At 33.7% G+C, this 19,140-nt stretch overlaps 1 protein-coding gene across 1 annotated transcript in view; it reads left to right on the top strand.

Moving 5' to 3' along the window:
- LOC130445918 (vitellogenin receptor) overlaps nucleotides 1–19,140 on the top strand; it is a 99,724-nt gene that overhangs the window by 47,003 nt on the left and 33,581 nt on the right. Inside the window, exons 11-15 of the mRNA XM_056781819.1 lie at nucleotides 2,081–2,225; nucleotides 5,210–5,406; nucleotides 10,158–10,310; nucleotides 14,928–15,177; nucleotides 18,425–18,615. Coding sequence (XP_056637797.1) covers nucleotides 2,081–2,225; nucleotides 5,210–5,406; nucleotides 10,158–10,310; nucleotides 14,928–15,177; nucleotides 18,425–18,615 — 936 coding nt within the window. The remainder of the gene's footprint in view (nucleotides 1–2,080; nucleotides 2,226–5,209; nucleotides 5,407–10,157; nucleotides 10,311–14,927; nucleotides 15,178–18,424; nucleotides 18,616–19,140) is intronic.

The raw sequence follows: 19,140 nt of genomic DNA, 5'->3' as shown, positions 1-19,140 counted from the left end.
AACCTGACCACCGCTATACAATTGTGCTGCAGTATACTGCGTTAAAAATATTAAATTCAAGACCGTAGATCTACCAGAATAACAACAATGTTGTTCATTAGATATGGATGGTTTCAAATAGTGGAAAACAACTTGTTAAAGCAGAGTTTTAAATACCTTAGAAAAGTTGGAAATAATTGTGATGGATCGATAATTCTCAATAACAACCTTATTACCTTTTCCAAAAATGAGTCAAATTTTTCCAGTTTTCTATAATCACCGAAAATTAACCACATTTTAACGAGTGATTGAAAAAGTAGCACAATGGTTTTACAAGAACAGACACATAATACAAACGCTGGTAACCCATCTAGACCAGATAAAGAGTTTGGTTTTAATTTTTTGAGGCTAGTTAAAACTTCAGTGAACTAGGGAGTAACAGAAGGCAAACAATTTAAAGTTGAATCAATATGGTGAAAATTAGGTATAGATGCGGTAATATATCCTGACTGAAAATAATCAGCAAAAGCATTTTCAATGTCATCTGGTTGGTTAAGAGGTTCTTTTTTTAGAGGACATACTATAAGGTTAAGCTGGTAGTTTTCCTATTGGTATTTAAATAGGGCCAAAACTTTTTAGGGTCACTTATTAGCTGTTGTTCCTCATTCTTTATGTATAATGATATATATATAATGACTCCGACGTATATTTTTCTTAATTTTGGCTCGCATATTACTAAATTCAATGTAGTCATCATAATTATTGGTACTCGTAAATTTTTGTCACAAAGGTTGCCAATAATTTCGATGTTGAACCATAAAGGGTATCTTTTGAAAGGTTTGGGAATTGTTTTGGGAACGCTAGCAAAGCCTGCATCTTAAATTTAATAGTAAAAATATTCGCAACCTTTATCAATGCTGTTTTCAACCAATAATTGATTCCAGTTGATATTGAGCAAATTAGTATTGAGTACACAAATTAGTAATTTTTTAAATGATGCTACCGATGAAGTTTATTCAATGGTCAAGGCTGTTGGTGTATTTGCGATTGCAGAAGCTTGTGAAATCAGCCAGATAACATAAGATAATATTAAAGATTCGGGAAAGTTGTGAAACTCAAGGAAACAATAAATGATGAAAACAGTGAATATCTAGTTACTGAAAATATGTTAAGTTTTACATGAATTAGCCATTCGGCCAGCAGCAGTTAATTATCGCCGCCTTTTTCATGCATATCACAATGGAAAATTTATCAATCATGTTATGGGTAAAAACCAGTTTTATAAGGTTCCCGTGTGGCTAATTTTCTTCAACTTAAAAATGCTAACTCATATACAGGTCATTTATTTCGAAGATCCTCTGTTAGACTTACATTCAGAGATCATCAACGGTCGCTGAAGGGTAATTTGATGAATGGGGAGCACACATGACATAAATAGCTAATAAAGTGTTTAGAACGTGTGGTAGTGCTAAACTAATACTGGATTTGCGACCTAGTACATCAACGAAAGTTGGGATGGCAGAAAGAAATATAATTTCCTCACAAGAAAATTCAACTGTTGTGCCGAAAAAAGTAATTTCATATGAAATGGCACTTTATTACCTGTTAACAGTTATAAAACGTCAAACTTCTTTCGGGAGATAGAAAAAAGAATTTTATATCAGACAATATCTCATAGAGGTCGTAATTAAGCCACAAATTCTATACTTTGCCCATTTTCCCCATTCTGTATAATAACAGTGACTATGACCTTACCACTTTTCTAACACAACTACAATTTTAATTGGAGGGAAAGTTTTGTGAATACATTTAGAAATATGATATGGATAGTATTTCACTTAGTTGTAGAAAATAAAGCCAGAAATGAATTTCATTACACTACAAATTCAATTACATGTAAGAACAGAATAAATAAAATAAATTAATCTATTATTATATGTATAATATTACAACTATTTTTATGAATATTAAGTATTATTTGGTGTATTATTGGAAAAAATCACTACATTTTTCTCAATAAGGCATTATTCTACTATTAACTTTATCTTTGTTGGTAATACTGGGATAATCTGTAAACTAAGTTTTTTTTATATTATTTTAGATGTGACGAGTAACAATCTTTATATATGTGACTTAGACAGACTCGTTGTGGAAGTGATTAGCCTTAATACAATGGCTAAAAAAGTACTTATGCATGATACGCTGGGAGAAATTCCAGAAAGTATTGTTTTGGTACCAGAAGAAGGGTGAGTTCTCTTTTTTTATAAAAGAACAACTCAAATACATATATACAGAAAATACTCACAGTATATATCTATATATATTAATGTATCTAAATGTTTTTGATGCATTTAAATATCTTTTAATAAAGACTTAAAGAAAAGTAGAAACGCCAAATTATTAAGAAAAAACTAATGTTAAAACAGAAGAGACCTAAAATCAAAAACATTTAGATGCATTAATATATCAAAAGGCTTAGGTCTAAAAAAGAAGAAATTAAAAAAATTATCTATCTATCTATCTATCTATATATATATATATATAGTGCTTTTCAGATAAAAGTATCCACCTTTAATAACTTTTGTAATACTGAAACAGAAGAGACCTAAAATCAAAAACATTTAGATGCATTAATATATCAAAAGGCTTAGGTCTAAAAAAGAAGAAATTAAAAAAATTTATCTATATATATATATATATATATATATATATATATATATATATACAGTGCTTTTCAGATAAAAGTATCCACCTTTAATAACTTTTGTAATACTGAAACAGAAGAGACCTAAAATCAAAAACATTTAGATGCATTAATATATCAAAAGGCTTAGGTCTAAAAAAGAAGAAATTAAAAAAATTTATCTATCTATCTATCTATCTATATATATATATATATATATATATATATATATATATATATACAGTGCTTTTCAGATAAAAGTATCCACCTTTAATAACTTTTGTAATACTGAAACAGAAGAGACCTAACATCAAAAACATTTAGATGCATTAATATATCAAAAGGCTTAGGTCTAAAAAAGAAGAAATTAAAAAAATTTATCTATATATATATATATATATATATATATATATATATATATATATATATATATGCTGCCCCCTTCTACCTATCCAACGAGCGGGGAATGTTTCGTTTAAAAATTGTCGGACAGGCATAGCATAGTGTGGGGGAGCTCCGTCTTGTTGAAATACCAGTAAATCTTCGGAAAGGTTATCATCATTTTCTATTATTGTTGTAATACGTGGGTCAACCCCTTCCCTGAGTAACTCAAGATATGATTCACCATTTAAATTTCCGTTGATGAAGAAAGGTCCGACAATGTGGTCATCTAGGATACCACACCAAACGTTTAACTTTTAGGGATGTTGTGTATGGAATTCACGCATAATATGTGGATCACTTTCAGCCCAATATCTACAATTATGCCTACTTACTAAGCCATTTAATGACCATGAGCATTCATCAGAAAAGCAAATATTGTTTAACAATTGTGGATTGTTATTGATAATTTGCGTCATTGATTCGCAAAACTCTAGACGACGATCAAAACCATCTTCATTCAACTCGTGCACCAACTTAACTTTGTATGGGTGGTACTTGAATTTATGTAGAACTCGGAAAACTGTAGAAGATGAAACACCGATCGCTCTACTTATTGTTGACAACGATTGGGGTTGTTGAGCCTCTAAGCTGACTTGCCCTAAAATTGCCACTTGGATTGCTTCGTTATTTACGAGTCCCTCTCGCTTATGCACTTTATTGCAAACAGACCCTGTTGTGGTAAATTTCTCCATCAGTTGAATTACATACTTATGAGTTGCATGTCTTCCGTCATGTAATTCGTTAAATATTCTAGCAGCAGCTCTTGCACAATTATTATTTTGGTAGTATAAACCTACAATTTCAATTCTTTCTTGCAAAGAGTAAACCATTTCAGAGAAACAAAATAAATAATGTATCAAATTACACTATCAATAGTGACTACAAATTCTAGTTGACAATGTCAAACTTTAATAAAAAGTAGAGTTTTTTGTTGTTTGGATTTTTTAAGTAGAATAAATAGCACAGTTAAAAAGATTAAAGAGTTTGAACTGTTGTACAACCCATTTTAGTACAGGTAAATAAGGTGAAAGTAAATAAGTAAAATTTGTGCTCTTAAAAGAAAAATTGTTTATCTCATAAACTAACCACTTCAACCTACAAGTATTATACATTTTTGAAATCAGCTCAAAGAGGAGTATCCAAATTTTACATAAAAAATATGAAAAGTAATTTAAAAAAATAAAGGGGATGCTGCTAGGGGTGAGGGGGTGGCTTTTCCAGTAAGTTTAAATAAGCCATAATGCTTGCCCCTTCCAACATAAATTGACGTGTTTTTGGATTTTATCTAAATACCAGTAATACAAAAGTTATTAAGGGTGGATACTTTTATCTGAAAAGCACTGTATATATATATATATATATATATTTATATATATATATATATATATATATATATATATATATATATATATATATATATATATATATATATATATATATATATATATATATATATATATATATATATATATATATATTTGTAAAGAAGCCTTTGCCAGCTATATTATTAGTTCCCAATAAAAAACTACTCTATACTAATAATATAGCTGGCTTCTGGCTAAGAAAATGTTTTCAAGGAACCAGTTTTCTGTGTGTAATGAGAAACTTATAGACCTGAAAAGTGCATCACCGGAAAAGATAAGTTTGGTAGTTCGAAGAGAGAATAGTATGTAACAACACAAAATAACTCGACGAATCAAAGCGCTGTTGGAGTGTATTGACTAGGCGGAAGGCCGGATACTTCTAGTTTTCGGTCATTTGGCTGATGAAAGAGTTAATGAGAAGAAAGCGCATAAAACTTTTACTAATGAAGCATGGGGCTAGCATTCACCTAATGGCTATACCCAAATTGTCGGGGAAAGCTTTAAAGCTCTTGAAGATTGACTTCTCATTGACAAAAACCTTTTAAGAAGAAGATTGATAATGTGCAAGAATGTGCGAACGAACTTTCTTCCAAAACCCTTAATGAGTGAAACTCGCTTTACTCTACCGGAGTAGCATTTAAATTGGCCGTCCAAATAAATCGCACACCCAAATAAACGACCTCTCCCATGGATTTCCATGCGCACTAACAAATATTAATAATAATTTTCTACATTTCAGTGTCATGTTCATAAGTTTTCATAATGAAGAATTAAAACGTAGTCACATTGACCGTTTCACGATGGATGGAGCAGGTAGAACCCATATTATAGAAGAACAACTGACTGGGTCTATTTCTATGATGTTCGATAGAGAGCTTAATCGAATTTTCTTCGCTGATGCTCAAAGAGGAACCATAGATTCATTTGCACCGGAAGGTAATGTACTTGAAATTATATGTGAGTGCTTAAGAAAACTACAAACCGATACCGTGTATTCTCTTCTACTAAAGGTGTGTCTTTTTTTGTTTTCATTGAAGTTTGGAAAGTACTTTTTACGTATCATTAGGATAAGATATTATGCCTGGTTTATCGGACTCGTTTCCCCTATCGACTAAAAACCTACTCCTCACTCTTCGACCTCTGTTTTCCCCGCAGCATTGCCGTTAAATATTACTGCACTCCGAAGACGTGGCGTGCTTAAGAGGGCACTTATCTCTTCAGTAAGTAAGGCATTTCAGCTATAACGTTCACTACGTCTTGAGACGACACCGTACGGAAAGCGCTTTCCACTCTCAAGGCACTCAGTCGATTTACTGTCATTACATTATTGGAATGCCAAAAGTGGGTAAAGTCCCTACAGATGAGTAGACAATAGTTTCCTCTTTTTCTGCTTTCGACCTCCTATGTTTCGTATAGCCAAGTTAAGACTATTTTGACACTTTGGCACACAAGAGCTGTGTCTGCTGTTTGAGATTAAGTCGAGGGTCAATCATTCCACCTAGGTAGCGAATATAATGCTTAGATATTATTTCATGCGCCCCGACTTGCAGTGTGATCGTTTCCAGCTGCTTTCTACTGGTGATGTATACTGCCACAGATGTTTTTCTACGATTACCACGGCAATATCGTCGGTGTACTCACGAGCTTGACATCCCTCGAAATTCCAGCTTGAGTAATCCCTCTTAGGTGACATTCCACAGTAGCGGACCTAGAACGGAGTCTTAAGGTATCCCTTCAGTGATTATGTACTTGTTGGACCGGTCTTGGTGTTGAATTTCAGGATCCTACCAGACAAGTAGCTTGCCACTATCTTTAGTAGGTATTTTGGAACGTTTATGTCGCTCAGTACTCTCAAGATATCCCATTTAGCTGAATTAAAGGCGTCCTTGATATGAAGGGTTACCACCAAGAAGTTCTTTTTAGCTGTGTTGACGATGGGGTTAGTAGCATCCAGGGTAGAGCGGTTTTTTCGGAAACCATATTGTTCAGGGGAGAGGAGCGATTCGATAGATCTTTCAAACCTACTATGGTTAATCCTTTCCAGTATTTTCCCGCGGTATCTAGCATGCAAAACGGACGGTATAATGGTCAGGATGTTTTTCCCCTTAGGAAGAAGCATTAGTCTCTTATTTTAACTTGATAGAAAAATTTCCTTATATGAGACACTCATTGTAACCTCGTAAGAATAGTGAAGGGTCTAATTTGATGGTTTTTTTTTTAATTTAATGTGTGGAAATATTGAATTTTTTCAATGTTGTACTCTTCTGCTTGTATTATAGTTTCTGCTCAGGTTCAAAGTTATTCGCTTTCCATACAACTGTAGGCGTTTTTTGTACTCTTTTCTTAGGGTGGATCATAGTGCTATAGATGTTTATTCCTCCTAGCTTCACCACCTCAAAACCAACTTCAATACCATTGACAACGTCTTGGAAACGCGTATTTGTCACATGACCAAATGATCCTTGGGTTTATCGCTTTAAGATTAATGCAAGATCCCACTTTAGGTCACGCACACAGGCAAGAGCAAATCATGCGCCACTTCAAAGTGATTGAGGTTTATCTGCCAAATCTTCACTCTTTTTTTTTTTCACCTTCTGGAATGTTTTTTTAGGACAGGGCATCTGCTACCTCCAGCGATGTGATCCTGATGATCATGATTTTTTTTTGTTGTCTTTTCGGCGAAGATAGAGCATCTTGCGTTATTCTTGCAGGCAACAGCAACAGCATTTGATGGCCATAGTGCTAACACCTAAAACCCTCCGTTAAACTTTCCAGTCTTCTCCTGATTATGCTATGCTTCTTCCAACGCCTTCAACTTTCCGAAACCACTGCCAATACTGGCTACTTTGGTTTTGATATCCTCGTGGACGTTTATCTTTGGCTGGACAAACTCTTGAAGCTTATTGATGAGCGTTACCTGCTGGACAGGATGTCTACTGCTCACCTCTCTTTCTATATCGTTTTGTTGAGTGTGTACAAAATGATCAGAATATTATGAAATCGAACGTTGTATTTTGAATTGTTAAACAGAAATTGAATTAGTAGAACTGCATTACATCAATGGTTTATCTTTTACTTGATTCATAATTCACCCAAAATCTTCACTTTTTCATTTTAAATAAGAGGTATGATCAAAAACGTATAGTAGATGGATGTTTATAACAGTAATTACTCTCGTTGCATCTATTATGGAAAAAATGCTGTCCCACTACCATTTTTAGTTGTTTTGGGCTAATTAAGCTGTTTGGAATGGTATCCAGTCGGAAATATATCGCTGCTTCTAAAACTGCGAAAAGTTATGAGACAGGTGATTTATATTAAATTCATATGGTGAGTTTTTAAATTTGGCTTGTGTATATTAAGATCTTTAGTATCAATAGTCACTTTATTCTCTTTTTTAGCAATATTAGTGGAAAATATTGTTAGGAGTTTGCTTTTTCCAACCAACTATTCTGAAGCTTTCCTTTTCGTTTCTCATTATTTCTCTCTGTGGTATTCTCTTTGATATCTTGGATTCTCTTGTTGATGTCTGTATACATATATACCTTCAGGTCTTTTCCTTACAGCTCTATAGTTTTTGTTTGGAAAAGTCGATGTCAATGTTAAACGGATTTCAAGGATCAAGATGACTAATCAGAACAACTATCAATTTTTTAGTTACAACATGAATAGAATCAACATAACCCAAAAAAATGTTCCTTTTTGAACAAAGCTGTTCAGAGAATTATTCTGATCAAGGTGCCGTCTTCAGAGACTAAAAATAAACTATTAATCTTTAGTATGAATAAGTCTAAATATCAATTGGTTATTGCCGTAAATTTTGGTCTATCGCCGACAAGAATATATAACCTAGGGTTTTGTTGAGCTGTGTATCTTAACAACTTGAAGATCTTTCATTCCCTGACCAATCGTCAACAACGTGGAGTATGTATGAGGTAGGGCAGAGGGGTGGGTTCGTTCTAACTTTCCTCCGAGTGCCTTAATGAGAGAGACTAGCCTCCGTACTCTGTCCAGAGTAGCGCTCAAATAGGCCGTCCAAGTAACGAGTAAATCGAACTCACAAATAGACGCCCTCTCCGGGGATTTTGATGAGCACTGACAAATATTCTGAATAATTTTCTCTCTACTAATTTTAGTGTCATGTTCATAGTTTCTATTATGAAAAATTAAGAAGTAGAAATAGAAATAGATTTTGTTGAATTCTTCCATTCCGTGTTGAGTATTGCTTCTCCCTTTCTTCCAATAAATCGTCAACAACTTGGATTTCTTAGGAATCGCAGGAGAGCGTTTCTTCCCAGAGGTGATGGGTTGAATTATTTTCAGTTTTATCGCTATTTTATCAATTTACAGTTTGGATCCTTTAGTGGCAACAACTCTTTGAGAGGATGATGAGTTGCAAATGACCTAGGAAGATAACTTTCTGTTTCATATACTTTTCCTCTTCACTCTACCATGAAATTTTGGGTTTTAATTTTACTATCTTTTAGGTGAAGGTCAATGTTTCAGTTTGATGTATACAGTGAATACAGGAACATTGGGATGAAACTTAAAACACGCAAACATATAGTATTGTTATGTTCATCCAACTAATTTTTAACACATTAAAATCATTTTTTATTAATATCAACTTTATCACTTTGCACAGGGTGTGCCATAAATTTTTTCAACTTTTAAAACTGCTAAGAAAAAAGGGGGCACTTTTTATTCAACACAAATAACAATATAAGAAATTATTTCTTCAAAATAATATAATCCAAGTGGCCGCCATCTCGTCGCTGGCAATTCTGAAGCCTTGAGAAAACTCTACGACACAGCACCGGGTATGCAACAAATTTTTTGACAAATGCTCTCATTTAATGCTAGAGTCGTTCGTGCTTTATTCACATAGAGTAGACTTTTGGAAAGTTCCAAGTTCAGGTGAAGGAAGACCTGGGCTGTGGGGAGGCCATGAAATATCTCTAAATCAATTTGTTAAATGTATGACAGATTGCGTCATCTTGTTGCATCCGTGTTGTATTGTATGTATTGTTCTATTGTTGTAACCCCCTAAAATGTTCTAATTGTCGTATTTTGCATTTTCTGATGAGTCACCAGCCAGGTGCATTTTGGGAAACTGATTAATATTGTATAATTGGTAATACAATCAAAATAGACGGCGGATAATGACATAAGAATCATTGTTTCTGTAAAATAGTTCTACGCAGAACGTAACTACGTTATTTTTCGGTGTAGCGATTCATTGAAAATAAATTTTCAAGAATTGAGGAAACACGCGAGAGCAGTCTCAGCCCCTTTCTCCAGGGAGATTCATTCATAAGACATGCTGAAAGCTTCTGATAACTCTCAGATGTCGTAATTCTAATGTAAAAGCAAAATTTCAAGCAAACTAGTTGCTCAATTTTTCTTCCTTAGTCAATGTTGCCAGAAAAACCTTTCGCATCGTAAACAAACACGTATTCTAATAGAGATATGGTTCTCAAACTCCACACCAACATCATAAAAGGTTAACCCAAGCTAGGAAAGAAGTGTTACTAATTCGATTTCTAAAGGCAAACCTTATAAAGCATAATTTTATTTGTCGGTATATTTCGAATAAACTACTGTTTTAACAAAATTTAATCTATTTTTTTTGTTTATTAAGGCAAAGCTTCATTCAATTCAATATTGACATAATGAATTTTTTAAAGGTGACAGCAGACACAGTTTTCATAGTTTAAACACACATCCGGTGAGTCTGACATCTTCGAAAGATTATGTGTTCTGGATAAATGGTCACTCGAAGGAATTATATTGGACAGAAAAGAAAGCAGTCTCTTCTTATGATAAGAAAATCGTGCTAGGTGAGTAAATCGACAGTTAATCCTACAATTTAATTGGCTAATATGTACCAAATAAATACTAGTTATAGCTGGTTGTTATTTAATGACACCGGTCGTTTAATATTGGAACTAATCTAAAGAACCAATGATCTAGGATTGGCATAAATTATATGATGAAAGTTGTTACTAGAAAAGTTATGATTTGTTTATTGTTAGACTTCCGATGAAATGTCCATTCTTTAATAGTTTAAGAGAGCTTTTCTTATTCACAAAGAATTGGTTTCTGGGTGCCATAAATCTTCCCATTCATTTATTCGTTTGTAAATATGAATATATTATAATATAAATTTCAGGGAAAACCATAAAGTAGGTCGTTGACGGATTTTGACTCCATTACGCATATCTGTTTAATGGTGACAAAGTATCAGAGCAATATAAAAATTAATCCGACTGTTGAAACTAGAGGAAACAGAGGACCAAACCTTCCCTTGTTCACTATGAAACAAGTTAGAGGTTTGATGTTATTTGTCACGCGTTTTTCCGTAGAGTATTGTGTAATCATTTTACGTAATAAAACAGGAAGAGCATTTTGAACAATATTAAGCAGTATGTCTGCATAAGGATCAATATGACCATTCAGAACTTCTATTAGTTTTTGTTACAACATGAATAGAATCATTATAATCCGATACAATTAATTGTTCCTTTATCAAAGTTATTGAAAGAGTTATTCAAATATTGTGGAATGGTACTCTTCGACTATCCCTTTTGACTATGAACTATCCACAACTGTGTAATGAATTTTAATATTGAGAATATCGAAAAACTATCGTAAAAGTCCATTCTTGAACTGTATCACTGTTAGCTGCAATCATGTGTAGTAGTTAAAATGTATTACATAGATGAAGAGTACGTTAAAGACATTGACAGAATTAGATACTTCTTTTGAATAACCTGGTGCATATTTAAAGAACCCTTTAAATACTCTCACACTACACGTTATCGTCTTCAGATACTGAAGTCAAACTATTTACCTTCAGTATGAGTATCATCATACATTCCCAATTACTAGATTACTAGAAGTTTATAACAATTTTTTTTATTCACTTTCAACCAAGCTAGAAGGTCGACGTTATTTATCAAGTATTTTTTGGTAGAGTATTTATTATGTGATAGTTTTACGGATTAAAACGTGAACAGGAAAAATATTAAGCAGTATTCCTGTTTCTTCACTGCTTCACTAAACTCACTGTTTATTTCAAAGATGCACTTTTATTTGTTTATATGTTCTATGACTTGCTCTTTAGTGGACTTCGTTTTATAAAAACTTGTTTTTGAACCTTTGGTCAATGAAGAACCCCATGGCGAATAAAAGTTCATTCTTTAAATCAGAACATTACTATTGATATCGTCTTTTAAAAAGGTATTCGTATTAGCAGTGTGTTAATAAAAAACATTAAAATAACTAATAATTTTATTTAGAGTGACAATTAAAGAAATAACAAAAGATTTGTAAACAACGACAACACTATTTAGTCAGCTCTTCAAATTATCCTAGTACCCGGATATCTTCCCAATAATTCATATTTATCGCTACGACTTGCTGTTGATTATGTATATATATTTTAAATCAAATCAAATGAAAAGAATTTGATAATCCAGAAACAGAAACAACGCTTGTTTTCTTCCTATACATGCACTTCGGGAATCCTCATGTTTGATTCTGTTAGGTTAGGTTAAAGGATCTTCTTTCCTAATACGCGAACAGACAGTACTCCGAGGATTATACATTGTGTTGATTGAAGGTGAGGAGCCTCCAATTAGTTCTAACTTAATAAAACTATATCTTCAAAATCGCTGGTATATTTTCAACTTTTTAATAACATCGGTACATGTCGGTACTGATGTCCGTCAACACATTGTTGACTGGCTACATGTATGCTTACATTAATAACAATGTCACTGTATGTATACATATTTCTGATTCTTATATTTATACAAAATATGATGTTATGAGTTACAAAGTGAAGGTTTAGATACAAGGTTTGTTATATTGTTCTCGATTTATCGTGGTCTATAATCTGACTATTTTTTAACGGCCTTTTGTACGTTATGCGCAGGAGACTTTCCCAATAAACTAAAGCGACTCCTTCGTGGTTCCTGTCTCTATTATGCGTCGACCCAGATGGCAATTCTGTATATGATGGCATATGTGACCACTGACGACAATAGAACTTTTCTTCTTTGTTGTGGACTTCCTAAGTTCTAGATAACCTGAGGCCTTTTTGTTCACGAGCTCTGTTTGTTTTTTGAAATTCAGTCTGGTGTCAATCATCACTGTTGGATATCGGATAGCTTGGCATATGATCGTCTCCTCCGTGATTTATAGCTTCATTGTATCTACTTTATTTATGCTGGTAATCATCATAGCCTTTGTTTTGTGGTTTGTTAGTTTCAGACCTACTGAATCCACTTCTCAATAATACATATTCAGCGTTACGATCTGCTGTTGATCGTGTCTTACAAAGATACCCTAATTTATTTTCATAATTCAATTAAATCATATTTTATATATTATAGAAACTAGCCAACCTTAAAATAAAACTAGTAAAAAAATATTATCCTTCCACGGTGGAAATTGAAAAAGCAGGAGGCCTAGTAAATCTTGCTGTGTTAAAAAGTGTTGTAGTTCTATGAAACATGTCTTCTGTATTTATATAAATGGGAAGATCTTTTCCAGCACATGGAAAAATTAGATTGGACGCATTCCTAATTCCCAATCTACCCATAATAAGAGACAAGTTTGCAATGATTATATTCTTCAAAAATTTCAGAAACTAAGCCTAATGATAGTTATTTGATGATATTCGTTTTTTATGCGCTCCACTACAGAAGAAAAAAATGCCATTCAGTAAGCATGTTGTTTTCTACAAAGCTAAAATTAGCAGAATATGGACTGCTTTAATCTTCAATGCAGCAGGGATGTAACGGAAGTGGTTATATCGGAAGCGATGCCGGAATTTTTAAATTTGAGTTGTCGTAGGCAGAGGCAGATGAGAGATGTAGAAAAATGAATGAACAAATAGTCCCTAATTATATTTTCGTATTATAATATTAAAAATTTATAAGGACAAAATCCATCACGAAGTTTTACTATTATCGAGAAACAGTAACACGATCTACGATATTTGAAAATGATAAACTGCTAAACAATAATTTTCCTTGATTGTACATTTAAGAGCAGGATTAATAAAATAAACTTTACAAAAATATTTTAGCCTCTTTGATTCCAGTACTAATAAATTAATGAAAACTGAAATATTATATAAGTTCTATATTAAATCACAGGATATTTAAGAAGCAAAATAGTGAATTTTCTCATTTGTAATTTCTCATTCCGTCAAATTTCATTAATTTCTCTTTGATTATGTTTCCTGTATGTCCGTTGAATGTGTGACATTTCAAAATAATTTTAACTGTGTTAAGTTCTTCATTTATGTCATGCGCTCTTAAACTTCATTAAGATACGTTTAAATTTGGTTCACTCCAAATATCTAGTTTAAATGAAATTTTTTCATTCTGTAAAGAACTGTCTTCCCTATAACTGATAATGCCTTCTACGAAATTGAGGAGAAGATCTTGCAAGCAACTCAATTCAAAAATAAATATCAATCTATTTCCATTGATTTAGGATTAGACCTCACCACTTTTGATTCTTCATCAAAGTATCTTTGAGAGTAATTTGTGTTTTGGCTGCTTGAGGAAGCGTTGAAGTAGAAAGCTGCACTGCACTTTTCTTTTCAGTTTCTATTTTATTTAAATTCTCCGAACTCAGAAGTATGTGCACATTGTAAATGACCTTTTAACGATGTAGTCATGCCTTCCTTTCATGAATATATGTTATTACAAAGTTTAGAACTTTAACAAAATGTCACCTATTAAATAAAAACACACATCAGAAATTCAAGTGTAAAAAAACAAAACAAATGAACTGTCTTTCTCAAATATGAAATGACAAGTAAAAAAGTAATAAGCAGAGGGCGCGTGTAGCAATTCTCCGCATGACAATTATAAACCTGTATATACACTACGGACTGCCTTTTTCTTCCTCCGATTTAAAAGTATCTGAACCGAAGTCGAAATTGAAGATTTAATATCAATCAGAAGTTCCCACTTTTTTGAATCGGAGTCGAATCTCGGTAACATTCCTATAATGTAGCTACCGAACGAATTTTTTCATTCATGAACAGTCTTTGGAACATTGATAACATCCAATTGCAATTTGAAATTATTCTTAGGAGTCACATTTCTATACGTGTAAGCATGTTGTAGTCTTGTAAATACTATTTCATTAAAAAAAAGTTGATCGATTACGGCATATATCAAAAAAGTAGTTTTTCGATAATAAAGCCGAGAAAAAATTTTTATTTTCGAACACAGATTATAATTACAAGTATATAATCACAGTTTACCTAGTGATTATAAATTAATTTCTAGTAGAAATGTATTTAGAGGTTTAATCAATTCTTGTTCAACAATGTAACAAATCGCTTTATTGAAAATACTTCTAAACTTCTACTCAAGTAACATATTTTCATAAATATGTATATACTTTTATAGTGTTTTTCTTGTTTTTAGGTGTAAGTGGTGAACCAGAACGTATTCATCTAATATCAGCAGCACTGACTAAAATGGAACCAAACGCTTGTCGTGTTAACAACAATGGCTGCAGTCATCTTTGCCTCTTATCGCATAAAGCAATAGTTTGCGATTGCCCAATTGGTTGGGAATTATCCACAAACAATCACACATGCATTAAGAGAGTTGACTGCGATATGAATGAGTTCCTTTGTCCGCATTCTAATCTATGCATTCCCAAAAAATTTCGGTAAGCATTTCAACACAATTTTAGCTAACTGGTCTTTAGTTATAGCTCCGATACTTGCAAATGCCAAAACATTTATTAGGTTTTCCTGCTAGCAGACTTTGTCTCTTCTTTTATTAACAGAAAAAATATATTAAGATACCACAATTCTACAGAGTGGCCATCTAAGTTTTATTTTATTTTATTTTATATAGTTATCATATATTAGTAAGTTTAATAATTCGACTTTCAATACTGGTTAATTGAATTTTTTGAATATTTTCTTTAGTAAGCTAATCTGTGATTTGGTTTGGATTTGAAGAAAATATGTGAAAACCATTATTCATATTGTTCTGCATCCATTTCCTCAAGATAGTCCACAGGTTTTTTAAAGACAAATGCGTTCAAATTTAATTGTCAGCTGCAGGTTGAGTTTAATGCCGATTATATTCATAATTCGGTATGCTTCCACAGGATTTACAGTATTCCGTAGACTTCTTAGTCTACTTTAAAACTAGATTTTTATTGAAGTTTTCTGTTTCGAGTGATGACGTGCTTTGGTAGGTGACTTTCCAGAGCTAAGCTATATTTTTCCTCTCTCATGATTCACGTATTTGCTAACAATCGTTTCGTTATATGAGTTCTAAGCCAACTGATTAAGATGTACAAGATCATTCACGGGAACCGAAGGTTTTTGAAGTGGGTTGTAGGGGCACGTGACTGGTATCTAACGTTTTCTTTGTTCATAGCATTTACATTTCAGTCATTAAGATGGAGCCGTGGATGCTAGACCAACGCTTGTATGCGTATGACAGTTTTGTGCGAAATGGCGAATCCATAACTGCTGTTCAGCGAGATTCCTGCCGTCCATTTAATATCCATCATAATGCAAATATCCCTTCTCGTAATACAATATTGCGATGGGTAAACAACCTTGGAACAAGTGGATCAATATTGAATAAAAAACCACCGGGTCCCCAACGATTTGTCGCCAAAATTGTTATCACTGCTGAGATCTTGCTCTTTTAATTGCTGCACGACGGCTATCTTGTAAGGATGGAAATTTAGATCTGTATGCAGAATTCGTTTTACAGTACTTGTGCTCATTTGAAGTGATGTTGAATGCCTCTGAATAGAGCAGCGTGAGCTTCTGACAAAGGCTTCCCTTACTCGTTCAATGTTCTCCGAAGTGTTAGCAGTTCGATAAGGACCCAGTGGTTTTTTCTTCAATATTGATCCACTTGTTCGAAGGCTGTTTAACCAGTCACGTGCCCCTCTCACCATGAACCCTATTAAACTCGAGTAGTTCAAGTGATGCCTGCCGTAGGGAGATACCTGCTGATATTGACCTTGAACTCCTTTTTGTGTGTTTGGAAAATTTATGCATTAGTAGCTGATTCCACAGGCTTAAACTGTTTCAAAGAAAGTAGGCTCAATAAGTTGACGTTCTGGGCGTGTGCAAGCGAACTCGGTGTTCATGAGCCACGTCCGCCTGTTGAGTAGGTCTTTCAAATATTGCTCTAGGTGGGATTATGCTAGACAGCTCAGAAGAGTATCTGCTGTGGTAGTATCTGTAAAACAGAGTTAGTTCAGCGACCTTTCTTCTATGCTCTAAGCTGTCCAAGTTTCTGGATAGCCTGTAAGTCGAATTGCTCTCTTCTGTATTGAGTTGAGAGTATCCAGGGTATTCTCCAAAGTTGACCGAATATGGAACTGGTGGAGGTTTAGAAGGTGTTACGGAATATATAGCTTTTTGGTCTTATAAGGGCTCCAAGCTTTTGTGAAGCTATCTTAGTTAATTCGGCCACGTGGCTATGACAGGTAATATTGCTCCCTTCTACCCTCTACCTATACACCCAACAAGTGAATTTGCAAGGATGGTGATATTTCATGTCCAGACAGGACAAAATCCTGAGCCACAGTGCCAGCCTTCTTTGTAAAATAGCAGTCTGGGTTTTTGTTGCATTAAACTCAATCAGATCGCTTTCACCCCACTCCAGAATGTTTTCAAGATCAGTATTGATGGTAGTGATCTGTTACTGCCTACCGATTTGGGTGTTAATCGAACTTATTGGGACGGTTGATTTGAACGATGACACCATTGTGATATCGACGGCGAAGCTATAGATTAGGTTTGCAGATTTGTGGACTGTCAACCAACGTTGACATCAAACCATCGATAGCGACCTAGATAGATCAGTCTTTATGTAAGCTGCTAAGCCAGTCGATAAGTGAGGATGACAAACCGTATGATCTCAATTTAATTGGAGTATTTGCATGCTAAACCCTGTTAAAAGCCTTAGATATGTTGGTGACATAGGCCAGAAGATCCACGGTTGATCTTTGTTCACGAATGCCGTACTGATGGTTGCTAATGATGTAAGTAAACTCGAGATACCTCAAAATTTGCTAGTTAACGGCATTCTCTATGACCTTGTCATTGGCTGGTACTAAAGCAAACGGACGGTAGTTGCTGGGAACCGTCTTTTTACCTTTTTTATTGGTTTGACTCGAGCAAATTTCCAATCTGCAAAGAAGAGATCTTTTTTATATGAAAAGAGTTTGCATAGCGGACTTGTTAGTTTAGATGCGCATTCCTTTCATATTTAAGCCTTTCAGAAGTTTTGCCACATCTCGGTGCTCAATTCCAGCATTGGCCTGGCTATAAAAATTTATAAAAAAAATCATTTTTGTCAGTTCGTCTCCCAGAGGTTCGACATGAGTGGTGAGAGAAGTGGATAGCAGTCCTAGACATCCACACTCTTGATTTATTCGATATTCACGGGGTCACGTCTTTTGACTCACGCTAGAAAAAGCAAGGCGAGTGTAGGCTAGAGGAGACAACGTACGGATATGTTTTTCGCTCTGGCAGATTGGTGGTGATGGAATTTCTTTGTGACATTGTATATTATTTATTATTCATGTATTTTCTATTCTAATCTGATAAAAATAGGAGTAATGTAAATGTTCTAGTAACAATTCCATGAAGATAAAATACTGTCGAAAAATTTCCTAAAATATCTATACTTTAAAATCAATCTTATTCCTTCCCCTTCCTAAAATTGGCTTTTGAAATGACCGCCTAAAATTGGCTCTGGCTCTTACTAGCTGTTAATGATTAGCTGTTAATGATTATCATAATTATAGACAAGTAAATATAAAACAGATCCAATTGTAGTAAAGAAAAAGAGATCGCTTCTTTTTCTGACCGCCCAATAATTATCAAAGTCTACCCAGATGATTATAAGTAAATTTTTTATTTATTTTGTAGGTGTAATGGTCATATGGACTGCAGTTTTGGTGAAGATGAAATCAACTGTGAACCGATTTCGAATTGTTCGGCTGGTCAGTTCCAGTGCACTGATGGACAATGTATTCAAAATTATCAAGTATGCGATCATATTTATGATTGCCAGGACAAATCTGATGAACAAAAATGTGAAAGCGGACAGGATAAAATAGGTAGTTAACCTCGGTAGTTATATATCACTACATACTATCAATCTGTTCGCGATAAACCTAAAAAGTTTGGAACTGATTTTTATGCAATTTTCACCAATATTGAGAGTAATTCAAGGGAAAACTTAAAATGTACGATATGGGACTTCATCCAAATTGATTGAAATAAGACAACATTTGTTGGAAATGTAGAGAAAAATTAGCGCCTCATCAAAAACTTTGCCAATTTCTTCAAATATAACAAAACGATTTATGTTCCTTCTATATATATCTACACAGTCCGAAAAGACATATATGTATCTCCAGGGCTCCCACTACCATATGTGCAAAAAGTGCAATGCACACGGGCACCATCTTTTAGAGGTGCAAAAACACAGGGTCCAAAAAAATTGCAAAAAAGAAACAAAAATTAATTCTAAAACAAAAGTTTAGAAATTAAATAGAATTAGGTAAATACACACGAAATTTGTAAAGTGTTAAGTATTTATTTACACAATGCTAGGTATTTCACGGTTCCTCTTACTTTTC

The sequence above is a fragment of the Diorhabda sublineata genome, chromosome 6 (assembly GCF_026230105.1).
Source record: "Diorhabda sublineata isolate icDioSubl1.1 chromosome 6, icDioSubl1.1, whole genome shotgun sequence".
In the NCBI taxonomy this organism is placed as follows: domain Eukaryota; kingdom Metazoa; phylum Arthropoda; class Insecta; order Coleoptera; family Chrysomelidae; genus Diorhabda; species Diorhabda sublineata.
The sequence above is the reverse complement of the archived record's forward strand: the minus strand, read 5'-3'. Positions and strand labels throughout refer to the sequence as shown.